This window comes from Podarcis raffonei, chromosome 14 (assembly GCF_027172205.1).
Source record: "Podarcis raffonei isolate rPodRaf1 chromosome 14, rPodRaf1.pri, whole genome shotgun sequence".
Lineage (NCBI taxonomy): Eukaryota > Metazoa > Chordata > Lepidosauria > Squamata > Lacertidae > Podarcis > Podarcis raffonei.
The window spans coordinates 23,590,276-23,617,837 of record NC_070615.1 but is presented as its reverse complement, the minus strand read 5'-3'; the positions used below and the strand labels follow the sequence as shown (position 1 = coordinate 23,617,837).

At 43.9% G+C, this 27,562-nt stretch overlaps 1 protein-coding gene across 2 annotated transcripts in view; it reads left to right on the top strand.

Moving 5' to 3' along the window:
* Positions 1-27,562, top strand: part of MCTP2 (multiple C2 and transmembrane domain containing 2) — a 117,279-nt gene that overhangs the window by 49,710 nt on the left and 40,007 nt on the right. For both annotated transcript variants that reach the window (XM_053364695.1, XM_053364694.1), the window contains 9 exons: positions 1,264-1,428; positions 2,453-2,583; positions 9,011-9,197; positions 10,811-10,904; positions 14,194-14,296; positions 14,973-15,075; positions 20,017-20,118; positions 20,383-20,457; positions 22,273-22,392. In XM_053364695.1, the coding sequence (XP_053220670.1) occupies positions 1,264-1,428; positions 2,453-2,583; positions 9,011-9,197; positions 10,811-10,904; positions 14,194-14,296; positions 14,973-15,075; positions 20,017-20,118; positions 20,383-20,457; positions 22,273-22,392 (1,080 nt within the window). The remainder of the gene's footprint in view (positions 1-1,263; positions 1,429-2,452; positions 2,584-9,010; positions 9,198-10,810; positions 10,905-14,193; positions 14,297-14,972; positions 15,076-20,016; positions 20,119-20,382; positions 20,458-22,272; positions 22,393-27,562) is intronic.

The window sequence follows — 27,562 nt, the reverse complement described above, 5'->3', positions numbered from 1 at the left end:
GGCCAACTTGCTGAATGTCTTGCCAAGTGAGAAGTGAGACCCATTGCTATGTAGTGTATGTTGGAGAAAAGCAAATACATTTCCTTCTCTTGAGCTTCTAGTTAATACATGTGTTACTTTAAACCACATGATGGCTCTGCTTGAGCCTCTGTGTCTCAGTTAAATCCACCTCAAAAAGCTGAGCCACTTTGTTGTTCTCTCCAGACAAGATGTCTGCTGCTTTCGCTCTCTGATCTGCACTCACTCTGTAAATAGTTCCTGCATGAATAAAGCCTTTGAACTCCAGAAACAGTACAAGCTTATTCGAAAACTGGGACTTTGGGGACGCTTGGCAAGCTTCACACCCCACATCTCAGGATTTTTCATGCTTTTCTAAAAGGCCTAAAACACTTTAACATATCAATCTAATACTGGTACCAAAAGGTATAGTTTGACAGATATTGGCTTGATAACACTTTCTGGCCATGTCCCAGTGTCTATCAACGAAACAACAACAAATTTATTAGTCGCCTTTTCTTGCCAAAGGCAACTCAAAGTGACTTACATTTACCTCTGTATGCCTTCTCTCCTAGAACAGAACATTTGTACTTTGATCCGAGTTTGCTCTCCGATGCAGTGTCCAAGGAGTGCCTATTTAAATCACTAGAACAATATTTCAAGGAGACTGATTTTCTAGACACTAGCGTTCCCATGCAGTGGGACACAGTGAAGGCCATCCAGAGAGGGCACTGGATTGGTGAGGCAATAAGGGGGGAAATAATGCATGATCAAGAAACTTGCTTAAGCACCACAGAAATTAAAACACTTGAAGTGCTCTAATGTAGAACAGGCACTGCAAAATCTCTTAGATCTTTAGCCTGGTCTAAACTAAAATTACTTAATTCATCTAGCCCTTCTACTGAACCTGTGTGTGTGTGTGTGTGTGTAGATATAGATATATGCAGTGCTTTTCCCCCCTAAAAACAATGTTTAGGGGCACTCTTGTTTCCGCCTGAGACTCAGGAAACACTGGGAAGGGAAAGGAAGCCGCCATCGGGGGTAGCAACGGAACTGACGATTCACCATGCTAGAGAAGCAACTAATTTTTTTAAAAATTTAGTTTCTTCTCCCATTAGATTCACAAAATGTTTAGGGGTATGCGTACCCCCAGAAAAAAGCACTGGATATATGTTTGCATATGTATACTTCTTTTTTAGAAAACAATGTATACCCAATGTATACATGGGGAATTTATGGAATTGTGCTCGTCTCACCTTTTTTCAGGCAAGTGTCATTCGATCCTTGAGGCTGACAGATTCCTGGCGGAAGAGCCAGCTGTGGAATGGGACGGTGACCATTGCCTTAATAGAAGGGAAGCACATCCCTGCAGGGGGCATGGCACAGATATTTGTTGTGTTGAAAATGGGAGAGCAAAAATACAAGAGTAAGGTAAGCATGCTAATGGAAAGGGCTAACCTACTGATGTTTGTTTCTCTGAAGCGTCTGGTGCCGGTGGCGGTCGTTGTGTGTGTGGCTTCTCCAATAACCTCATTCCACTAGATATTTAGCACACCTTGATTCTGAAATGTAAGCACACAACAAAGGAAACTAACTACGAAAGGGTCAAATGAAGCATTTTGTGGATAGCTAATCATGGATGTTCAACTGTATTTTTTTAAAAAAACTGAAATGCAGCTCAGTGTCTGTGTTCGTATTGTGGTTGCTGCCAGCTTCTTTAGAGCAGAGCGGGCGTTTAGCCCTTGCCACCCCGTTATCAAGATTAAACACAAAATAACACGTCCTCAGGCTAGGAAGGTGGGGGGAGAAGTCTGACTCAGTTGGCATTTAATGACAAATCCACCTGTTTTGCACTTTGCAAGACGATAGGTGAACTGAAACACCAAAGCCTTCCTTCAAAATTTGCACTTTTGCAGTGGAGTTCTCTAGTCACATGATGTGTAAGCGGTTTAGCCATGCTGGCCATATGACCCGGAAAGCTGTCTGTGGACAAACGCCGGCTCCCTCGGCCTGAAAGCGAGATGAGCGCCACAGCCCTATAGTCGCCTTTGACTGGACTTTACTGTCCAGGGGTCCTTTACCTTTACCTTTACAAATATGTGTAGTAGGGTAAAGTCTGCATGCTAAGCCGATGCTCTACCATTAAGTTATGGCCCTTTCCCTTCAGGAGCCACACAACAGTTGATCGTACCTGCTTCAATATGGCTACCTCTCGGCGTGTTTTACATTTGCACACCTGTTCAATTTGTGTGTCAAAGATTTAAGTCCTCCGGGACAGACCTTTTCCTGCTCCAATGTTTTATGCCCTAAATATTAATTGTTTTAGATTGTATTTGTGTTCTTTCCCCCTCTCCCCCTTTTGTTTCGGCAGATTGAATTTTATTTATTTGTTTGTTTTAACGAAAGCAACAATCTTTTGAAAGAAAAATAAACCTTGTAACTGCATGTTTTCTAGACACTTTGTAAGAGTGCAAATCCACAGTGGAGGGAACAATTTGATTTTCACTACTTCTCTGACAGGAAGGATGTGTTGGAGATTGAGATCTGGGGAAAGGATAACAAAAAGCACGAAGAAGTTTTGGGAATGTAAGTTTCTCCCCCCCCCTCTTTAAATATGTGTTTTGTGAAAGCCTTGAATATGAATGAAGTTGATGGGGGGAACAAAATGTGGATTAATCTCTCTTACTCACTCGTTCACTCGCTCTCAGTGTATTTATTTATTTGTTGCATTTTTATCCTACCTTTTCCTCCAAGAAGCTCAAAGTGGCATATGTGGTTCCCCCCTTCCTCATTTAACCCCCTCACAACAACCCTGTGAGGTAGGTTAGACTGAGAGGCATTGACTGGCCCAAGGTCACCCAGTGAGCTTCATGGCTGAGTAAGGATTTGAACCCTAACCCTACCTGAAGCTATCAGTGATTGAACCTGGGACCTTCTGCTTATGAAACAGATGCTTTATTACTGAACTGCAACCCTGCAAGGGATTACCATATTTCTCCGTGTATAACATGAGGTTTTTTGACCCAAAAACAATGTCAAAAATTGGGGCTGGTCTTATTCATGGGTAGTAGAGTGTTGTGACGTGTGATTGGTTGTAGCTGGGAGCTGGAGCTTGTCAGCGGCGTTTGGGTGGTTGATTGGTGGCTGCTGCTGTGGCAATCAGGTGGACGATTTGGGACTGCTGGCGGTCTGCAATCCCCCGCAAAAAAGCTCAACAACTCTGGTCAATCCCCCCCCAAAGCAACTTCCCCTCATTTTCTTAATTTAGACTCCCCAAAAATAGGGAGCGTATTATACATGGGGGCATGTTATACATGGAAAAATACGGTACTCTTATTTAGAGGCTTATATATGTAGTGAGCCCAGCCATGGGGAATAAAATCTGCTTCTGCATAGCCCCATTCTCCCTTTGTCTGCTTCTTTGTCACTCTAGAATGTGATTCTGTGAACTGTACCACTTGCATTTGCATGGGACGCAATGACTGCTATGTTGGGTGCGGTCAAAAACAGCTGGAGGTCCCAGGTTGTGGAAGAGGAATTGATGGTGAAACCACTCTGAGAATTGTACAGGGGCCTCCCAACAACTCTCCGTACCCTTAACTACAACTCCCAGGATTCTTTGGGAGTTGACTGTTTAAAGTGGTTTCATAGTACTTTAAATGTATGGTGTGAATGTGACCCATGCTGCATAACCAATTTAGAACATCCCGCACCTTCTGTTTTAAAAGTGTATACCCCAGTGCATGCATATCTGTGGACAACTTGTGGCAATCAACAATCCATGTATAATAACCTGAATAGCAAAAGAGCTGGGGATCTACACACAGGGAAAAACCCGCTACAAATATGTAAGAAATTAAATCATTATAACAAAAGTAAAAAAACGCTATGGAAAATTGCATAGAATTTATTTTACTCTCCAGTGCCATCTGGTGTTGCATGCTTATAACACATTCAAAATGTGGTTCTTTGGGCTATTGTAGCTGAGTCCCTGGTCTATAGTATGTGGGGATTCTCCTGGATACATCTGTATCACTAGAGACCATGGTGACTTCACTGTTTAGGAGTGCCTGTCAGCTGGTAAGATAGCTATGGCTGCTTTTGGACAAGGGTAGCCTGACCTACTAGCTCAAAATGCACAGGTGAACCATGACTGTCTTGTTAAACTGCCACTGGAAATATTGCACTGGCTGCTAATGAGCTACCTAGCTGAGCTCAAGCTGTATACAAAGCTGTATATATAGCTTGGGACCAGGATACCTGAAAGATAGTCTCACCCCCTATATACCCAACTGATCACTGCACTCTGATGGCAAGGCCTTCTGCAGATACCAACTTATCAGGAGGTCTATTCCATACAATGTAGGAATCAGAGCTTCAGGAGTGTGGAACCTGCCCTTTGGAATTCCCTTTCCTTGAATATTAGACTGACGACGCCATTTAGTGCCTGCTGAATACCTTCCTCTTCCAACAAACCTTTTAATTGGAGGTGTTTATCCCAGTTTGCATCTGTACTTCTAACTGTTTTTATATTTGTAATTGTTTGCATATATGGAATTGTTTTTACATATGGAGTTGTGTTTTTAGGCCATGTGTTTGCTGTGCAGTCACTTGGATATATTTTATGGGACTCATAAGTGAAATCAATTCAATATTGAAATGAGCATAAATGGTTTTTTAAAAAGCATTTACAAGATTCTAGGCATCAGCAAGACAAGATTATGAAATAAATTTATGTAAAGTCAAGTTAAAATAAAAACTCTAATTATCTGTATGTTTTAATATCTTACTCTCCCCCCTCCCTTTCTCTCATTTTAAAAATCTCAGTGTTTAATTACTTTGAAATGATTGTTTTTTCTATGCTTTTAGCTGTTTCTATTTTATCTGTAAGCGGCCTTGAGTCCCTGTCTGGGAAAAAGGCAGGGTATTAATAAGTATAAATGTAATAGTAATAATAATAAACAACTAAATAGTTTAAGTGAAAGTTTAAACAGACAAGAGAGAGAAAGATGAAATCTCAAGTTTGATGGCATCTGATATATTCCTGCTGATTGAAACCATCGGGTAAAGCAGGGTTAAATGCTGCTTTTCTCCAAGGCTGAAAGATTTTTGTACAGCCACTAACTATTCAAACCATCTGGGATCACTCAGACCACAGCCCAGACTTGATTGTACAGTTTTGCTAAGGAATTGCCAACAGAGTTCCCACCTGCACCGGGACAGCAGATCCCACTCGAAACACATTTGCACGCTTAAAAAATAAGTGATTAAACTTTATGCGATCCAGTAGTATGAAAAGACTCTGTTAAGAAATGCGAATGCATATTGAGTTTTAATGTGGCAATCCAGCTGTTTAATTGCTTGTGTGTCTAATTGTTTACACAGCAGTTTATCTCAGTGCAATGCTACAATCCGTTCGCATCTCCCCCCCTGCCACCGTGTGAGCATCAGATGGAATGCAAAGAACCCAGCAGTGATGGTTCTAAAATGGTCTCCCCCAAGGCGAGGGACTCGTAACTCTGCTGTAATGTCTACAACTGTTTACTGTATGAGTTGTTGTCCCCTATGTTATGTCTCCTCAGACCTCCTCTAGTGGCATGTCAGCCATGCAGATCAGGGGTTGGGATGCCGGAAAAATCTGAAGCAGTTTGCCTTAAAAGACAAGGCTCCCCAATTTATACTTTTTGAAACCCAAATCTTTAATTTTATTAGCATTCATCTGAATTTTCAAATGTTGTTCTCCAGCCAAGTCATGTGTACAAAAATGCAGATACTGGGGTAAATTGTGTATAAAAATAGATATATCAGCTTTTTAAAAGGTACAAAAATGCATTACATTAGAGGAAACAGCTTTGCAAATGTGCATATTGAGCAAAATTTCATAGAAAAAAATGTGCATGTTAGGAGAAATTTGCACTAAAATGCAGATGAATTTTTCACGAGGACTTCTTTTTTTAAAAAATTGCAAATTGACGTGAAGATGTGGAAGCTGCATTTAGGATTTGGAAAATGAGAAACGGAGAGGAACTGAAATTGACAGATTTGCCTGTCTCTAGCACGGGCAAGATGACTTATAGAATTAAGAGGCAATCTGCATAATATGCAGTTCTAACAAAGAGGAAGGCGTGTCACTCTCACCTTGAAAAGCATTCATTGGGGAGGAAGTGTATTGATGAGATAATTGGCATCCTGGGAGGTTTGCCAGCCATTACTGATAAGCCTGCAGGGGTTTTCCAGGGCTGCAGAATCTCTGACCATCCATTCTAATGCCCATCCCTGGCCATTGTGTATGCTGGTTCAACCTGATGGAAGTTGGGGTCTATCAGCATCCGAAGGTCTACAAGTTCTCCACACCTGTTCTATGTGATTGAGAGAAGTATTTAGTTGCACAAGAAGACTTGGTTTCATGTCTCTGCTGACGAAACAAAACATAGGGAGCAGCCCAAGTCAGACCACCTAGCTCAGTAAAGTCCTCTCCAACTGGCCAGGGCTCTCCAAGGTTTCAGACAGGGTGTGCTCCCAGTCCTACCTGAAAAGGTTGTGGATTGAAGCTGGGGGCCTTCTGCATGCTAAGCAGATGTTCTACCACTGAACTATGCACCTTCCCCAGGCATTGTTGTTGTTTAGTCGTTTAGTCGTGTCCCACTCTTCGTGACCCCATGGACCAGAGCACACCAGGCACTTCTGTCTTCTACTGCCTCCCGCAGTTTGGTCAAACTCATGCTGGTAGCTTCGAGAACACTATCCAACCATCTCATCCTCTGTCGTCCCCTTCTCCTTGTGCCCTCCATCTTTCCCAGCATCACGGTCTTTTCCAGGGAGTCTTCTCTTCTCATGAGGTGGCCAAAGTATTGGAGCCTCAGCTCATGATCTGTCCTTCCAGTGAGCACTCAGGGCTGATTTCCTTGAGAATGGAGAGGTTTGATCTTCTTGCAGTGCATGGGACTCTCAAGAGTCTCCTCCAGCACCATAATTCAAAAGCATCAATTCTTCAGCGATCAGCCTTTATTGTCCAGCTCTCACTTCCATACATCACTACTGGGAAAACCATAGCTTTTACGATACGGACCTTTGTTGGCAAGGTGATGTCTCTACTTTTTAATGGTGTAGCCTTTTAAGAGCAAACTTTCAGTTTCTTGTGCAACTGGCAACCAGTTCTGCAAAGACATAAGCCAGAGTTGCTTCATTCCCTTGGTTTAAACACTTAACGAAAGCAAATATTTTGAATGACTTGCAAGTGGATTGCTTAGCCTCTATTGTATGCCACCGTCTTTCCCACCTAGAATGACATTAGCTTGAATGTTTTGGGGGGAAGGAGGGAGAGGTTTTGTGTGTCCACCCTTCCTCTCCAAAACTGGCTATTTAGAAGTAGCAAGTCTCTGCAATTTAGAGCAGATGGCTGGCAACCACTGTGGTTCTACAGCTGGAAAGGGATCAAACTGGAGTAATGTGTGCCCCATTTACCTAGAAGGAACCCAACTGGGGGGAACCTCTGAGGATTTTTTTTAAATGGCCATTAAGAAAACACCTAAACAAGTTTCTGTTTAAATGAAAACCTGTCGACAGGCCTTAAGCACCGAAAGGCTGTTCCAAAATCTTCCCATCTCTGCCTGTGTTTGGAAACTCAATCCCACTGCAACCCATGGCAGCAAAACTCTTCCTCTTTGAGTCCCTTTCAGTTGCAAGATGCAAATATTTGCTTAACGTCTTCCATAATAACTTTCTTTTACAGAGCTTCTTGAAAAGTTTGCCCCATGTATTTCCGAGTAAAATGTATTTTAATGCTTTCATGCCAAGATTTTTCACAGCTACAAGGATGCAAGTCCCTCCCTTCCCAATTCTTGGAAAATGCTTAAATGTTTTTGTTGCCCTCCTCTTTTTTCAAAAAAGTGTATGACACACATATGTTAGGGGTAATGTAAGTTGAGTGGTTGATATTGTCCGGCCTCATGAGAAATGTGCACATCATCTGCCCATAAAGAGGGAACTGGGCATATTTTCTGCTTAATATACATAATTCCAACAGGTCTTTGGGAACATGCATATGTTGACTGGAATATTACCCTAACATAAATAAATCTTTAAAAATTGTTTATGTGATGAAGAAGGTGTTAGAGACTCTTCTCTGGAACCACCAACTGTCTGAGCTTTTTTTAAAAAAATCAAACTCACTTTAAAAACAACTGTGCACATTGCAAGAAGTGTATAATGGATGCCGTGTATAGTAATCTATAGTATTGTGCTGATGTTTTATCCTGTGATTTCCCCGACTATTCTTGCATCAATTGACAAGAAAGAAATTGCATTCAGAAATTATCAAAGGGGAGAGAAAATGTTGGTGAAATTCTCACATGTGGAGTGCAGGGTTTCCCTCCCCAATTTGCCTTCCTTTTGTGGTTGCCAAGGTGCCTGGCCCATGCATTGTGGGGCAGATCCAAGATGGCAGCCAGCAGAAGGCTGATGAAGGATCTTGAATAAATCTGCCAATAAGGATTGAAGAATAGCCAAATGAATGAATCTAATTTACTGACTTGCCAAGGTCTTATTGCTCCCGACAATCCTCCTTTGATGGGGTGCGTTCAGAATTGAAATTAACTTTCCAGCAGAGTATCCATTCAGCCCTCCCAAGATTATGTTTAGATCAGTCACCCTAACATTGAATGCAGTGGCCAGGGGGTGTTTGAGAGGGTCTGTTCTTTCATTCTGCAAAGTCGTCTCACCAATGATTTTCATCCTGCAGTCTCCCTGGGTGCTTGTGCTTCAGATGTACAGCTTAGGGTGGTGCTATTGTGAGATAACCCCTCCCATAGTTCTTCCCAGATCAGGAAGCATGGGCCACTGGGGAGGCTGGAGAAATGTTTACTGGTACATAAACTCTTCTGCAGATGAAGGAAACTTGTGTGTGTGAAATTGGAGGTCAGATTTCAGCACAGCACTAGTAAGACAGTTTGCATGTTTTCTGAAACGGCTACTGCACATTAATTCCAACCCCTTTTGATTCTATTGTTTTTAGGTGTAAAGTTGATGTTAGTGCGCTCCCTGGAAAACAGGCCAACCATTTGGAATTGCCCTTGGAGAAACAGCCTGGGTCCCTGTTGATGGTGATCTCTGTCATTCCCTGCTCAGGAGTTTCTATCTCTGATTTGTGTGTTTGCCCTCTGGGAGACCCCAGTGAGAGGAAACAACTTTTCCAGCGCTATGTGAGTTCAAAGACCTCCCCTTCTCTTTAAGGAAAATCAGGAGTGTGTGTGTAGAAGGGAACTGCACCAAAAAATGACGTCAAAGCCCAGATCCTAATCACATGTCTGTTAATGGGGGAATGAAGTATATCTCACACTAAATATTATGGCTGGTGTGATTTAATCAATTGTCTGTACAGTTAGCCCCAAGCCATATGGGTGGTTTGCATTTGATAGTTCTCAAAACAGTAATTTCCTTTACTATTACAGAGCAGGAGAGAGAGAGAGAGAGAGAGAGATCTTTCTCCATCTTCCCCAAATTTGTTTCAGCTCTGTTTTGCACTTCCGATGTGACAATTGGCTATCAGATCAAGTTTAGTTAATTACAGAATGAGAATGGGGAAACTTTCCCATCCAAATGTTATTCGACTCCAGTTCCCTTCAGCCCAAGCTAGCAGGGCCAATGGTAAGGGATAATAATGGGAGTTGCAGTCTGACAATATCTGAAACACCACATGATGCTCATCATCACACTAGAGCACTGAACAGGAGCAGCCTGTTCCACTTAAGTAGGGTAGGTCACTGGTTTTAAATACATCCTCCTTGTGGGGAAAAGAGGGGCAGATATGAAGAAAGCATAGCCTTCTTGTTGACATGCTTACTTTCTATATGCAGGGAGTTTTCCTTTCCTTTTTTTTCTTCCAATGTTAAATTGTGGGTGAACATATCAGATGACACAGCGATTCTTCAAACAGCTCTTGTTTATTCACCGGCCAGAACAGAACTGAACTGAAGGGTTCAGTCAGCCTGCTTATATAGAGCTCCAGTACAATGTAACTGTAACAATTTTCTAAAACTATCCTATCAGTGAACGTCACTTTCGGTCCCTTATTTGCATAGCTATCTACAGTATCCCCCTGCTGGCCCAGGGTGAGAACTTCAGTACATAACATCCAACTAGGGGAAACATTCAAATATGAAATATTCCCAACCATCCCCTGCATTGCTGCAATCCAGGAAAATGCCCTGGATTGTAAGAGTGAACACAGCTGGTTCTTGAAATTGGATTGACTCCCTATGCCATCCTGGGACACAGCATATTTATAGATTCATTTAGATTCCATTCTTCAACATCTCAAGCAAGCATGGGACAGCCGTGCATTTTTCTGTGCACTTGTATGTGGTGCTGGGGAAAATGCCAGAAACATTTAGAGTTCTGTGAAATATAGGGTACAAAATAATCCAGAAATTTCCTTTCCAATACAAGGAGGAGTTCAAAATGGCAGCTTTCTTTTTAAAAACGTTCCGTGCTATTGTGCTTTTCAGGCATTTATTTTTATGCAAATAGAAGGAATGCAATTTTAAAACAGCTATAGATATTCAACTGCAATGTTGTCATCACCAGAAAATAAATTAGTCATGAGTTTATTGTTCAGGGGACTTGGGAGGGCAAGGAAGAGCCTTGAGCAGATCATAATTAAATGATTTCTTATAGTTTACTTACAGAGCTGTTGTCTAAATCACTATTTGGCTTTGCATAGAATTTGTTCTTTAAAAAAGGCATAATACAAATGTGTAAATAAAATAAATGTTTAAAAATATTTTAACTTCTTCTGACAATGTTTTCATTGCAGTGCATCAGGAACTCTTTCCATAACATAAAGGATATTGGATTTTTGCAAGTCAAATTATTAAAAGCTGCTGATCTGTTGGCTGCTGATTTTTCTGGTATGAAATATTGCTGATCTATACTTTAGATTATTTCCCCCAACATGTTATAGTAGAAGTTGCCAGTGCTGACCCCTTTTTTATCTTATGAAAAACAGAAAATACCAAAAAGAATACATATATGATAGTGGCATTTTTTTCAAAGTGTATGAGTCTTTCATATTTATTTATTTATATAGCATGATCACATCTTAAAGGTAAAGGTAAAGGTACCCCTGCCCGTATGGGCCAGTCGTGTCCGACTCTAGGGTTGTGCGCCCATCTCACTTAAGAGGCCGGGACCCAGCGCTGTCCGGAGACACTTCCGGGTCACGTGGCCAGCGTGACGAAGCTGCTCTGGCGAGCTGGCACCAGCGCAGCACACGGAAACACCGTTTACCTTCCCGCTATAAAGCGGTACCTATTTATCTACTTGCACTTAGGGGTGCTTTCGAACTGCTAGGTGGGCAGGAGCTGGGACCGAGAGACGGGAGCTCACCCCGCCGTGGGGATTCGAACCGCCGACCATGCGATTGGCAAGCCCTAGGCGCTGAGGTTTTACCCACAGCGCCACCCGCGTCCCTTATGATCACATCTTACATGTGTTTAACTTGTGTGATTTCAATGATACACGGTTGAAGGCAGGCTGGCTGAAATCATGCAAGTTAAATCCAAAAATCTCTTTTTGCACTGGGTTCCTTTGGGGGTTACCTGGCTTGCAGGAGTCCCAGCTTGGCCCCATGACTGTGGGTATCTGGGGCTGTGGATGCCATGCACTATGCATGGCACTGGCACTGGCAACAAAATTTGTGGGTGCCTGGCCCTTTCATGGGGAATTTTGTGGGTGCTCTGGCACCAAGGGCCCCAGGGAGTTTGCACCTATGCTAGCATAGAAATATATTTTAAACTCTCCACCTTGCTTGCTGGGCAAGGTTCGCTTGGTGCATTGGCTGTGGAACTACTAAGGATTCTCTTTTCCCTTACCTGCTAGCCATTGGGTTGCTCCAAGATGTGGGTACATGTGATTTTCATGCATATGCAGAACTCTTGGAACCGAACCCCCTTGTAAGATGTGATCATGCTGTATTTCAAACTTTTCTAAACTGCTTAACATTTTTCAAATCTCTAATTTGATTATTGTAACTCGCTCTACGTGGGGCTGCTCTTGAAGCTGATCCAGAAACTCCAGCGGGTGCAGAATGCTGCGGCGAGGCTCCTTACGGGGTCCTTGCCTTGGGATCACATTCATCCAGTGCTTTACCAACTGCTCTGGCTCCCGGTGGAGTACAGGGTCAGGTTTAAGGTGCTGGTTTTGACCTTTAAAGCCCTATGCGGCCCAAGACCCGCGTACCTACGGGACTGCCTCTCCTGGTATGCCCCGCAGAGGACCTTAAGGTCCACAAATGACAACACTTTGGAGGTCCCAAGTCGCAAGGTGGTCAGATTGGTCTCAACTAGGGCCAGGGCCTTTTCAGTACTGGCCCCAACTTGGTGGAACACTGTGTCACAAGACACTAGGGCCCTGCGGGACTTGACATCTTTCCGCAGGGCCTGCAAGACAGAGCTGTTTCACCTGGCCTTTGGTTTGGACTCAGTCTGACCCTTATGTTTCCCTCCCCTTATTGTTTTGATCTATGGGCTACTATTAAAATGAGGCTGCATTTTAAATTGTATTTTAACCCATATTTTAAATTGTTTCTTTTTCTTTTTCCTTTTCTTTTCCTATTATGTTTGTATTGTAATTTTACTGGTGTTAGCCGCCCTGAGCCTGGCTCTGGCTGGGGTGGGCGGGGTATAAATAAAAAATTAAGCATTGTAAACAGTGTACAATGTAAAAAGAAGAGAAGAAATGCCATGGTGTGCCTGCATCAGTACAACTGAACACCTGCACCTGCCTCAACTGCAGCAAAACATGTCTTTCCTGTATCGGCCTCTACAGCCACAGCAGGCACTGCAACCTTCCATCAGGTTGACTTCACACGCAAAGGCACACTCCTCCATGGTCTCCTGAGACAGGCGGATGCTAACAAGTCATCTAAACAACAAATATGGGTTTCAATCAACAGAACAGTATGAAAACATTAAAACAAATAAAACTGATTTAGGGGGCCCACACACAGTATACCAGGGCCCAGTGTTATGGGTCAGGGAAAGCCTGGCTTTAGTATGTGTAGTAAAAGTCATATACACATTAACACAGAACGAAAGCTAGCAAACATTTGTTGTGCTGAAATTTGTCCTCCAGTTTCTCTGCAGAAGAGATTTTCATTTTTATATAGTATGTTCAGGGCACAGTAGAATGCAATCTACAGTTGTACCTTGGATCCTGAACACCCTGGAACTTGGACGTTTTGGCTCCCAAATGCCGCAAACCCGGAAGTGAGTGTTCTGGTTCTCAAACATTCTTTTGGAAGCTGAGCATCCGTCAGGGCTTCTGTGGCTTCTGATTGGCTGCAGGGACTTCCTGCAGCCAATCAGAAGCTGCGATTTGGTTTTCTAATGTTTTAGAAGTCGAACAGACTTTTGGAATGGATTCCGTTCGACTTCCAAGCTACAACTGCACTATACAAAGTAGAGTCGCACCTGTTGCTCCACCCACATTTGCCTTTGGCTCCACCCACCACTGGTATGCATCCCCTAAGGCTGAAAAATATTCCCGACTCATGACCTACAGCCATAGCGCTCTAAAAGTTAGACCTGGGCATGAGTTCCTGAAACTTATTTTAGCTGCTGCTACTGGTTTGCACAACTTCTAAGCTGCCTTTCATCTAACATAGATCCCCGCTCGATTTATAGAAAAAAACCACACAATTTAAACATGATAAGCCCTCTTTTAAAATTATAAGGTTGCAAAACATTTTTCAGCAGCAACAACACATTGCTCCACATTTCAATAAGTACAGAAATAATTCACACAGCGACAGCACCTCCTTGAGCAGACTGTTGTAAGGAAAATGCTGCGTCTTTAACGTGCTGGGGCGGTAAATGAGTGAGTTTTGCAAGGAAAGGATACCATTTGCGCAGCGCTGTTTTCTTGTTTTGCAATAACTTATTTCCCTGCAGCAGAGTCATTTTCCAGTTGCCCTCACATAGCCCTCTGCTAGCTGAGTAGAACTTTTCAATAGTTGAAAGGTTTTCTAATATGCGATTCCTGCAACTCAAGCAAAAAAATGCATTACTGAAAAGGCTATATTGGAAGCTCTGAAATGAGGAAAAGTGTCGTCAAGCAGTTTACCAAGATAACTGGCAAGTTTTTCTTCAGTGGTCAAATAATGCACTAACAAATTATATATCTGGCTTTCCTTCCCAGGAAAAAGTGACCCCTTTTGTGTGTTGGAGCTGGGGAATGGCAGACTTCAGAGTTACACTGTTTACAAAAACCTTAATCCAGAATGGAACCAGGTCTTCACATTGTAAGTGGATTTGCATCTGAAACTTTGTTTTAAGGTAGTTATTTGCTAGCCTTCATTGAAAGATTCCATAGAGCAGGGTTAAAACCAGTTCACAGAACTTATCAAGAAAATTTAAGATCAGCATTGATTCAAGAATCATGGAAGCTTGCCTATTTCTGTATTGCAAAGGAGTTCTGCATAATTTTTTTTCTAGAATCTACAGCACCACAGTATATTATTAGAATTAATTATCTGAGGCCATGCAAAGAATGATGCTATTTAGCTTAGATGCCACTGATGTCAAAATGTTTAAGTCGAAATGCATTTTTTCAAAATACATCTTTTGCAACCCTCCTTCGTCTATTACCCACCTTTAACCAGCAGGGCTTGGGGTGTGCTACAGTAATTTAAAACTCAGAATATCAAACAAATTAAGACAAATTACCATTACAGGAATAGAGTGGTTCCTGAAAAGATACACCTCTTAAGTTTTAGAAATTTTTTATGTGACATAACACACTGTGTTTGCATTGCAATGTTGTAAAGCACATAAGGTATTTTGGTTATTATTGTATGTTCTATTGGCCTCTTGCCATAGACTTCTTTTTTGTGAACTTTTAAATTCTTACATAGACATACATTACGTTCATTTAGATCTTGACTTTTGTCATTCCTTTGTATCTGTGAATCTCACCAGCCCCGTTAAAGACATCCACGATGTTCTAGAAGTGACGGTGTTTGATGAAGATGGAGATAAGCCTCCCGATTTCCTGGGCAAAGTTGTGATCCCTTTACTGTCTGTGAGTTTTTCTCTTCGGCTCTGCGTTATCGCTCCTGCCTTGATGGTTTCAGTGGGATATGGCTACCTAGCCTGTTGCATGTAGGAACTGTGCTGAAAAGAACAAAATGCTTTGTGATTCGTAAGCTTCAGTCAGTATTTATGATGGTCCTTTATGTTGCAAGTGGGGTAGCCTTTCAGTCAAATACTGTGATTAATTGAGAGAAAGAGAACGGAGATAACATTGGCTCATCAGCTTGATTTCCCTTTGGAATATAATATTATGCTATCTCTTCTTTCTTCCCTTTATTTTTTTGTACTCCAGGTGAGTAGTACCAAATGAGTTGCTACACATTTTTCTCCAGGTGGTTTCAGAGCTCTCTTAGGTGCCTGTTGTTGCCAATTTATGAGTGAAAATGGACATAATATTTAAAGAGAAGTCATGAGTGTTCTTCCCTTTCATTGTTAGGGCACCCAGTGGTGGATCATGTCCTCATGGTGCCCGGGGCAGGTGTGCACAGCTGTGCTGGCTGGGGAAACAGGGTATGGAGGGCAATATGAGGAGGACACAGCAAGGCAGGCAGGCATTTTCCAATCAGTCTGGATTGGACTGATTGGAAGGGTGCGTGTCTGTTGTGTCCTCCTGATGCTCTGCCAGCCCCATGCTGCTTTGCAAAGCTGGGATGTGCAATCAGATTCGCAAAGCAGTGTGGGGTTGGCGGGGGCAGTGTGAGGAGCAAAATGCGCCCTTGAAGAAACCGTGCCTGGGGCAGTGACCCCTCCCTCACCCCGCCCACGCTATGCCTCTGAAGGCACCTTCTTCCCTTTTGTGGCATTTTGCATGACAGATGTGCATTCAGTTCCACAAATCGGGCCATCCCTTAAAGAGGGCACGTATTGCCGTGAGACCTGGAGACCGACACCCTGTGTTGTGAGTGGGTATGATTGGTCAACCACAACACCCGATTGGTAGGTCCCTCGTAGCTGGGTGCAATCTGGCCAATGGGACACAGTCCAAACGGTTTGAGGGACCTATTTATGCCCATGCACGTGACCCAGAGCTTCCTCTTTTGGCTCGTGCATTGGAACACCCGCCCACCTCTTCCTGCTTTTAGGGCTTGCACTTGACCTTGCTATGCCATCGTCTGTCATTGGGACAGGAGCATGGCAGGAATTTTCCGCACTTGGCTGATTGGCTGTTGCCATTTGGGTTTCACCTGCCACAAAGCAAATCGTCACAACTTGTAAGGTTGTGGATTGGTTCAGGTGATGAGGGATGGGAGAACACTCTCGCCATCCCTATGTGAAGGGTATTCTGTTAAAGGAATCCAGGGACTCGATGGTTTGGTCAACCCCTGGGAGGGGGTTGTGCCCATGCCTGAGTCCAGGGGGACATTTGGGTGGTGGAGTTAGCCCATTCCCGGCTTTCCGCTTATCCAGGTGTTCACCCTTGGCTGACCTATGCTGGAACCCTGGGTCCGCGCTACCTGCATGGCAGAGAGCTAGTCGAACCAGAGCCTATGCAACCAGTCACTTTCTGTAATCAATAAAGTTGTGGCCTAAATTCTGCCAAAAACCAAACCAAAAATTTGAGTCAAGTTTGAATTTATTTAGGGGGGAGGTTTCTGTGTCTGAACATGCAAAGGCTGGGTTAGCAGTTAGCCTTGCCTGTCCTTAATGGTGCTTATGGTGGGATGCCAAGGGGTATTAATGGGGTGGGGTGAGCATTTGGCATTACCAGAGTGCTTTAACAGTAAATCCATCTTCCCAGGGAACTCTGGGAATTGTAGCTCTATTGGGGGAATAGGAGTCTCTTAATAATATTCTGTACTCTCATCAAACTACGGTTTCCAAGATTCTTTGGGTGGAAACCACAACTGTTTAAAGTGTTATGATACTGCTTTATAACGTTATAGGTTTGAGAGGGTCCATCTGGATGATACCCATGAGTCCCTTTGAAACCTGTGATCCTCTGTATATGAGGTTAGAATCTATAAGTGGAAACATGCTGAACTGGTCAGACTAGTTGCTTTGAAAGATAACGGCCTTAGCTGGCCAGTTAAGTACTATCACTTGCATATCTGAAGAGGTTGTCCTGTTGCCATAGAGACAAACGGATGGACTTTCCCCTACCTTACCTGGCTGGATGCCACATCATCCTAGAATGGAGAACAATACACTAAAGGGGGGGGTGCTGTGTGAGAGAGTTTTGGCTGATGCTCTGTGCTGGACCCAAAGCTGTGACTTAAGGCTTCACCCCAGTGGGAAAGCAAAATCTGCCGGGGTGTAAATGCTGGGGGGCCCTCCATCTTATGCTCGGATTGTAAATAAAACCATATGTCCTATAGATACAGTCTCTATTGACTTTCATTCCAGGAAAACTGAACCCTGGGTAAGCACAGGTATGCTTGAAGTGTCTTGCTACATGGAGATTGGGGTTTCCTCAACAATATGTATAGTACCTTGGTTGGATGCAAGCCTTAATTTTTTAGATTAGAACGGTAGTTTTATCACTTCCAAGCTTCATATTCCTCTTTCGACCTTGAACACAGCACCATCGCCCCCTTTTTCACAATGTCCTTGACTTCGGGACTGCATTAAGCCCCTTCTGTACAGGCTATAGCTACTCAATGCTTGCTCAGACTTTTTTTTTTTGAACGGCCTGCATCATGTGACGGGCCGTTTGATGTTTACAGGGAAGGAACAACTCCTTAACATCTTTTATTCAATTTTTGATGACTCTGTTAATTTCTCCCTGAGTCCTCGTATCCCTGATGTTACTGGACAGGAGTGGTGTGAGCAGCTGGTCTCCTGGAGAGCAGGCGCCTGCCAAATGGTCTATGCGAGAGGCAGCCGGCTGTGTGAGATGACAGTGAGAAGATGTTAGATTCTGATTCCACCCCCCCTCCTTGATTTTATAGACATTTGTCAAGTGTCCCTCAGGATTTGCATAACAAGGCAGGCAAGAGGAGGCAGCGGGAGGGGAGGAGAAGTCTCTCTCTCTGTGTCTGCAATGTGAGAAAATTCCTAACTATTTCGTCTAGTTTCTTTGGCCACATTCACACCATACATTTAAAGGGCTATGATACCCTTCTCACCATTGAATACCTCCTTCGTTCTTTTAGAATGGCAATGGCACCCACCTGAGAGGTTGTGGTGAGTTCTGGGTGGGAAAAAAAGGCCTACCTACAGCCCTCATGCGGGACGTGGGTGGCGCTGTGGGTAAAACCTCAGCGCCTAGGGCTTGTCGATCGCATGGTCAGCGGTTAGAATCCCCGCGGCATGGTGAGCTCCCATCTTTTGGTCCCAGCTCCTGCCCACCTAGCAGTTCGAAAGCACTCTTAAGTGCAAGTAGATAAATAGGTACCGCTTTATAGCAGAAAGGTAAACGGCGTTTCCGTGTGCTATGCTGGTGCTGGCTCGCCAGAGCAGCTTTGTCACGCTGGCCACGTGACCCGGAAGTGTCTCCGGACAGCGCTGGCCCCCGGCCTCTTAAGTGAGATGGGCGCACAACCCTAGAGTCAGACACGACTGGCCCGTACGGGCAGGGGTACATTTACCTTTACAGACCTCATAGAGCTACAATTCCCAGAGTAGCTGAACTATCAATCCCTCTTCACGGGGAACTTTGGGAATTGGAGCTCTGTGAGGGAATAGGAGCCTCCTAGCAAGTCTCACTGTTTCTTTCCTGGCAACTAAAGATATGTAACGTAGGCACCAGGTGACCCTCCCTTGGGAAATCTGGCATATAGTTGGCTGATATTTGATATCTTCTGGGACCATAGGCCATGGCATTCAATGGAGCTTGGAAGTCTCAACACAGTGTATACTTTCCAAGTGCTGTGGGGAGAAAACAAGACATCCTGTTTCTTCGTGTGAGATCTCGGCGGCCATTTTGTGCATCGCAATCTCACATGTTCTCTCACACCTTGCTCTCGTCCCGAGAAAGGGGCTGTGAGCATGCATAGCATCCAGAACTGCATATTTTGGGGTGCCACACAATATCTGGCTCCCAAAAAATGCTTTTGGGGGGTCAGAGCAAGGTGCGCAAGCCTGGAAGTGCGTCTCGGAAGACACATGTTCCGGTTTTGTATCAGAAACAGTTGGAAGGTATTGTACAGTGGTCTTCGGCATTTTAAATATTCCACATGCTTCACATTTCATATCTACAGCAATCTTGCAAGGATGGTTTCAGTATTGCAGAGACGGAGGAGTTAGGGTGTTCAGAGACTGAGAGATGGTGGCTTTCCTAAATTCATCATTGAATTTATGGATTTTTTGGTAGTAACTTTGCTTCATCAGTTGTCCGGCCAAACAACCTATTGCTATTTGGAAGGAAAATAGCTATTTAAAATTGTAAATAACTGGAGCAAATGATTCCCTACTGGCTGGTGGGGTTCTGGAGTGTGTTTTGCTTGTTGGCTCTGTGTTATGTTTTAGACTTGCTTCAGTAAAGAATAATACCCCTAATGTGAAACTGGACCCTGATATTTTAAATCTCTGCTTTTGTTTTTGTTTTTTGTTAGCCAATTATGCTCTTTTAAAGCATGATCTCTCCAATTTAAGGGAAATTCAAGCAGAGTACTGTTTAGCCATTGAACTGGTGCCTGTAGCAGAATGAAGGGCAGAAGACCCAAAGCTGGCATTTAATCTGTATATTAAATAAGAATTGGACTTTCCCTCTTCACTCAGCCAGCATTCACCCCATTGTGGTGATGAGCAGCACTCAGAGGCTTATGAGTTGGATGCAGGCAAAGCACCTTAGGATGAAGGATGCTCATGCAGGATGCTCTATGGGAATCTCTTTGCCTCTGCTCATGCTCCGCTTGCATATAAAACAAAAGCACTGTCTCTCCAGCGTGCACCCTATAGCATTGCTGTGGAAACTGAAGCGCACTCGGTGATATTCAGTTGAGATTCTTATCTTTTTCTCATTTGTTTTTTTATTTCTTTCAATTTGCAGATTAGAAATGGTGAGCAAAGTTGCTACACCCTGAAGAACAAAGACCTGGAACTTCCCTCAAAAGGTGTCATCTACTTGGAGCTGGATGTTCTATTTAATCCTGTAAGTCGAATGGCTTCAGAGAATCGCCCTTTTCCTAGGAACATAGGGAGCTGCCTTACAGAGCAGCTACTCTGCCAATGAGCCTGGCCTACCTCGCAGGCTTGTTGTCTGGCTAAAATGGTTAGGGGAGTTTGGTGCCAGGAGATCTAATAATCTTCACGAGTCTGGATGGGTTAAAAGAGTTGGTTGCTGAAGTACCAAACCAAGATGGAGCATCTGAACATAAACACCAAAGTCATGCAATTATTTATATTTCTTTCAAAGGTAAAAGCCAGCATCAGAACCTTTTTTCCACGCGAAAGGCGGTTTTTGGAAGACAACCGCAAGTTTTCAAAGAAGGTATGTTTGTCCCTCAGCGGGGATTGTCTTTGTCTTTTTTGTTGTGGTTTTAACAAAATTTTGTACATAAGGAACAATAGTTTGTGGCCGCAGAACATGAAGGCTTTGTTTTAAAAATAAGGAGGGTTCCAAATTGGAACTCTTTAGTTTGCTTCAGATATACAGTGGTACCTCTGGTTACGCACTTAATTCGTTCCAGAGGTCCATTCTTAACCTGAAACTGTTCTTAACCTGAGGTACCACTTTAGCTAATTGGGCCTCCCGCTGCCGCCACGCTGCCATGGCGCGATTTCTGTTCTCATCCTGAAGCAAAGTTCTTAACCTGAGGTACTATTTCTGAGTTAGTAGAGTCTGTAACCCGAAGTGTTTGTAACCTGAAGCGTCTGTAGCCCGAGGTACCAGTAAGGGCTCCCAGACAGTTGCACAGCCTATTGATACAAAAGTAAGGTAAAGGTAAAGGTATCCCTGCCCGTACGGGCCAGTTGTGTCCGACTCTGGGGTTGCGTGCTCATCTTGCTTAAGAGGCCGGGACCCAGCGCTGTCCGGAGACACTTCCGGGTCACGTGGCCAGCGTGACGAAGCTGCTCTGGCGAGCCAGCACCAGCGCAGTGCACGGAAACGCCTTTTACCTTCCTGCTATAAAGCGGTATCTATTTATCTACTTGCACTTGGGGGTGCTTTCGAACTGCTAGGTGGGCAGGAGCTGGGACCGAACGACGGGAGCTCACCCCGCCGCGGGGATTCGAACCGCCAACCATGCGATCGGCAAGCCCTAGGCACTGAGGTTTTACCCACAGCGCCACCCGCGTCCCTATACAAAAGTGAGCTGCAATAAATGCACTAAAACAATCAAAACAATATAAAATAGCAAAATCATCAAATACTCACCAGTTGTCCTGAATCTGCATTCAGGCTCTTACTACATATGTGGCTCCCCAGCAATCCCCCTCTCACTTGCAAATTGGGTTAACTCACTTACATGTACCGGCTGCTCCAGTCTCTGGCCTAGGAGCAAGTCCACAGCCAATTGCCCATGGGGAGTTCTCTCAGCCTCATCTCATGCCAAAGGCGAGACCCAAAAGGGTAACCTCCTCTCTCAGACAGCTCATTTGGTGTCAACTCACCATCCACAATTGCTTCCAAATAAATACCATGCCCCCTGCCCCTGAAATCAGCTACAGCTGTGGCAAATTTTTTACTCTTCACAAGTCAGGCTAGGTGGCCACACTGGTGGAGGAAGGGGGTTGCAGGGGTTGCGTCCTGCTCTGGGTGTCATCCCTGAGTGGGGGCGACATTGGTGCCCCCCCATGCTTGCCATGCCCCCTGGACACTTGCTGCAGGCAGCTAGCGGGCAGCTAGGGATGCTTACTGTGCGTCCACCTCCACGCCGCTCCGGGTTCTGGAGCAGGTAGCTCTGCCTCTGGGTAGCCAAAACTTGCCTCTACAGCAGGCTGCTGTTCTACAGGTGCAGTGGCAAAGGGCTAGGGAGGCTAATGTTGGTACCCACCTCCCAGCCAGTGATCGTCCTGCTGTGACTGCCTGCCTCCCTTCAATAATAGTTGTCTCCTATCATTTTGTCCTTTAGCGGTGGTGGAATAGTCAGGGAGGAGTAAAGAGATTTGTTGATGCATTCCAAGCACACAGACTTAACTAGAGAGGGCATTTCCACATGCAGAAAGGTTAGATAGATATGCAAGAGCTTGCTTTATTTATTTATTTAAATTTTTTTTTATCATGCCCCTGTTCCTTTTTGTTTTGTTTTTAAAGTCCTCCTTGTTTTGAATCTTCTTTTCCCTCCCACCTCATGCTCACTAGATCTTGTCGAGAAACGTTGACCGTGTGAAAAGAATCACTATGGCAATATGGAACATGATACAGTTTCTCCAAAGCTGCTTTCTGTGGGAATCTCCCGTAAGGAGTGTGATAGCATTTGTGGTAAGTGGCTAAGCCTTCTCACAAAATTAAATGTGTTCTCATAAATGACTTTTCTCAGTAGATGACTGTGAAATGCTCCTTGTTATGATGGGCTGTGTATGTGTCTGGAGGAATGGGCTATTTATATTTCAGAGAGCCATGTGGAGTTGAATTGCCCCTCTATTTGGAGGTCTAAGTCTAATTTGGAGATAAAGAACCATAGGGAGGAAGAGCTTGGGCTTTGAATTTGTCCCCCACCCTCAGTTAACAGCATTTGGAAAGCAGACTGAGGGAGCAAACAGGTCCCCTGGTCACATTCTTTCCCACTGTGGCAAAATCTCTGTTCAAATTATAGAAATTGGGTTGCATCCAATGACATTTTGCTCAGAGTAAACCTATTGAAATTAAGGGGCCTAAATTAGATATACTCATTAATTTTAATTGGTCTACTGTGAGTCGAACTCAGTTGGATAAAAAGCATTTCCCCTACATTGGGATATATACATATAAACTAGCATGTGCAAATTATTTGCAAATCTGTCCCCTTTCTTGGCAATGGAAGAGTAGTCATCATTAACTCTAGGGTAAAGTTTACATTACATTTCCAGGCAAGCATATAAATCCTGCTACAAAATCTAGTATTAGGTGCAGAATCAAATGTCCTGATAACATATATTCAAAACCACAAGTTCCAAATGGATATTTGCAGCCGTAAGAACTAGAAATTGTGTGGGCAGTGTCTGGTAGATTGTCAATATTTGGGGATGGGTCTACCAACATCCATATAGCAGCTGGCCTTTCCCAAGTTGTGCAGAACAATCAGGAAAAGGTAAATCTGCTTATTTATTTATTTGTATGCAAGCAACAAAATTGCATTTTGATGCAGAATCTGGTGTGTGGCGTTACATAATATATGTACACAAACACACTGAAATCTTTGCACATACTCACACGTCATAGACAAATATCTTGCCTACACTTGGCCCTAATGTGATAGCTTTGCCTGTGAGCCCCTACCTGCAGCAGCCATTGACCAAGTCAGTGAGAGCTAGTCTTCTGTTTGCTCTTAACAAGGTTGTCATGTCACCAAATCTGATTAGCTGCACTGTGCTGTGATACCAATACCATGTTATGGAAGCGGCGATGGGACCCTTTTCAGCCTGAAGGTCACATTCCCTTGTGGGTAACCTTCTGAGGCAGAGGGTATGTTTCAGTGATGGACGTTGCCTAATACGAGCAACAGATTTGATATATATGCCTTTGTATAGTATAAAGTACTAAGGCAGCAGTGGGGAGCCCTTTCCATTCCAAGGGATTCATTTCCTCATGAGGACCACATACCATGGCTCGGTGTGGGAAAAGAGAGTATGACCAGGCACAATCATCTCTATCCATCCCTCACCCAGGCAAACAAGAGGTGTTACCACACTTGGACACATTCCAGCCAGGTAAAATGACAGAAGGAAGTCTAAGAGCTGGGTCAGAGAGGGTTTGTGAGCCTGGGAAGTGTTCCAAGGAGAGGTGTAGTGGTCTGCGGTTGTGCAGGGCAAGCGGGGTCACTGTCAGGCTCCCCCTCCCTCACGGCTGGCAGCCAGCAATGGGAAAACAAGAAGTTCTTACCATGTTATTTTATTCAAAATTCACAGAGAGAGATGGATGATGCCAACTCTCAGATAATGGCATTGCTCCAAGTAAATTCCCACCCCTCCATCTCTCTTATTCTACATTATCCCTGCTCTGGCTGACCTGTGCTTTCTGCCTCTGAGTTTTCTGTTCTACTACTCTCAGTGCACGCTGGGTCCGGGGGTGGTGTTGGTCCATGAATGCTTTCCAAAGACACTGAGTCTGTCAGCTGTCTCTCCCCTGGTTCTTTTTCTTCCTGCTGCTCTCCCAATATTTCCCAGCTCTTCCCCTCTGCAGCCTCTGAACTATGACCTTCTGCAAACCACTATTCTAAATCAACACTGTCCTCCTGTTCTTGGGAAGGTTCAGGAAGGGGTGGGCGGTCCTCACCATTCCTCCTCAGTCCAGTCCCTGACAGTCACAGACCCATTACTATTTCTGCAGCAAGCCCCCTTTCTGCAGTGTCCTGGAGCCCCCCAGTCAGCCTGAAAGGGGAACTTTTTAGCCATGGAGAAGAAGACGCTCTGTGCTGACTGGGGTTCCTCGCCCCTGCAGTAGAACAGACATTATTTCTGAACTGAAAATCAGAACAGGAGAACATTCAGCACTGTCCTGTTTTTTTAAATTATTATTCACATTCCTTAACTGTATATGGTTGACCATTGATAAAATTATCTTGGTGTGTTATTGAAATAAATTCTCAGTCTTGATTTGGAGTCACTTGCTCATTTTGCAGAAGTTTGTGTTCTGGTTCTAAATTGTGACCTGCCCTTAGTGGGTGGATATGATTCTGGGCTGATTTGTCAGGATATGTTGATAGACCTTTTCCGTTCCATCTCTGAGTTTCTGCAAAGCCTCGTTTTCTTTAAATTAACGGTTTGGTTACACCCTAGCAGCTATTGGGTGTGCCGCTTGCCAGAACTATGCAGGAAATAATTCTGCCCTGATTCTCATCATCTTTGGTGGTTCTCTCACTCTTTAGCCTATATTGGTTGAAAATAAAAATAGGAAAGAGTCTCATCAGCAAGTCCCAGCAGCCAAAATCCCACTGTTGTTTTTTTCAGTTGTGACTTCAAATCCACATCCTCCACTCTCATCCACACACACACACACACACACACACAAGCACACAAATTCATATATTTAATTTATATGATTTCATTTAGGAGTCTCACCCCACAAAATATCTTGAAGCAATCTTGCAGTTAAGAGCCTCAATGATAAAACAATTAAAAACAATTCCATATATGTTTTCATGATCTCTTTGTTTTAATAGATCATATATTAATGTTTAGTTGTTTTTATAAGGATGCTTTCTGTCTTTGATGGAAACAGCTGGCTAGTAGGGTGGTGGGCAGGTACATGACTAGGATCTAGGGATGGCTGAACCTGTAAATTTTCAGTTTCTCTTGATTTCTCATTTCCCCCAATCATGAGCTCATTTTCATTTCGCTTTCAATTTGTATGCTGCCTTTCTATGTTACTATACCCAAGGCAGTTTACAAGCTGAAGAAACAACTAAATAGACAGCAAAGATCACACACGTAATAACAATCTGATCCAATGCAAAAAGTTCAGTCTGTTGCATTCCTGTTTGAGTTTGCAAACTTTTCTTTAAAAAACCCCAAAAGTGCATGAAAATGTATACACATTTTTGTGTGTGCTTCTCCTAATGAATGCAAAAGTGAAACATATTCCAAGATTCCTCCTTTTAATAGTATTTGGGAAGTTGCTTTGAATTGCCTTCTAAATCTCTGCTGAAAAGCTCCCTCTGCAGATTTTTGGTCCTGAAAGTTACGCCTGCCACATGGAGCTAATTGCTACCACTGGGTAATACATATTTTAAAAACATTTTAAAGGTAAATTTTAAGCGTTGAATTGCTGTTGTGAGGAATTATGCATCGTTGCACATTCTGCTTATAATTTTTTCTCTGGAATAATTACCCCTTCTATTGACAGTTTGCCAAGTATTAATGGTAATTATGCCATTTAATGAAATTACAGTTTTCTTAATGCAATTACTGTAATATGAGGGAAATTAAAAGGACGTTGTATTCGAATGTCTCTCCTCCACCCTTACTCCAGCCCTTTAAAAGTCTGTACAGACAAGTTTGTATGCAAGCTGGGGCTTTTTCTTATAAAATATACCTTTCTTGAATGAAGACTTAAGCGGCCTCACCAGCCTTGATGATACAGGAGGGTAAATGGAGAGAACCAATGTGAGTTTTCTACAGTGATAGCTCTACCATTAGGCAGAGTAAGGCAGCCACCTCAGACAGCAGATATTGAGGGTGGGGCCCTCAGATGGAGGACATATTCCCATCGCCAGTTTTGAACTAAGTCAAAGGTTTTTTTTTATCAGTCCAGCTGAATTCTAAACATGAAATCAGAGGGCACCATCTGGTAGCAGACTTCTTGGACTGACTTTGATTTCCTATTCTCACAAAACAAAATAAAAATCATGTTCATCAGCTAAAATAGACTTGGTCACCTCACCTTGAAAAAAACCCCCTGTAGAATTGGAAAAGTTTAGAAAAGGGCAATGTTCAAGGGGATGGAGTAACTCTGCTATGTGGAAAAGTTGGGGCATTTGGGACTTTTTAGTTTAGGGAAAGAGGGATGAGGGTGGCGCTGTGGACTTGCCGATCAGAAGGTCAGCGGTTTGATTCCCCGTGACGGGGTGAGCTCCTGTTGTTAGGTCCCTGCTCCTGCCAACCTACCAGTTCGAAAGCAGGTCAAAGTGCAAGTAGATAAATAGATACTGCTCCGGCGAGAAGGTAAATGGCATTTTCGTGCACTGCTCTGGTTCGCCAGAAGCGGCTTAGTCATGCTGGCCACATGACCTGGAAGCTGTACGTCGGCTCCCTTGGCCAATAAAGCGAGATGAGCACCGCAACCCCAGAGTCGGCCACGACTGGACCTAATGGTCAGGGGTCCCTTTACCTTTACCTTTAGTTTAGGGAAAAGGCCATCACTATTGACCACATATAAAACCTCTCAGTTCAGAGGCAACATGCCACTGACTACCAGCTGCAGTAGGGTCACCTATGGCAGAACACTATTTATTTATGGCATTTATGTCCCACATTTTTCTCCAAGGGGCTCAAGATATGGCACACATGGTTCTTTCCCTCATTTAACCCCCACAATAACCCTGTGAGCTCGATTGAGAGGCAGTGACTGTCCCGAGGTCACTCAGTGAGCTGCATGGCAGAGTGAGGATTTGAACCCTGGTCTCTCAGGTCCAGCACTCTGTCAAGGAGCACTCTGTCCAGCACTCTGTCAAGGAGCCGTCAGCGAGCCAGGTCAACCACAGGGCAGGCACACACATGGGAGGCACAGAATGCAATTAGCTCTTTATTAACAGAACATAACAATGCAGCAGAGTCCTCCAGCTGAGATGTTACTGAAACTGACCACTAGCTGCACCCTCTCCTTCTAGCCTTTCAGTCTGGATCCTTCCCAAGCAGACGAAACCTGCATTGATGGGGTGAGCTCCTCCTCTGGGCCTGCCTGATCTGTTGCTCAGCAAATGTGCAAGACTCTCCTCGAACAGGGTGTCAGAGAG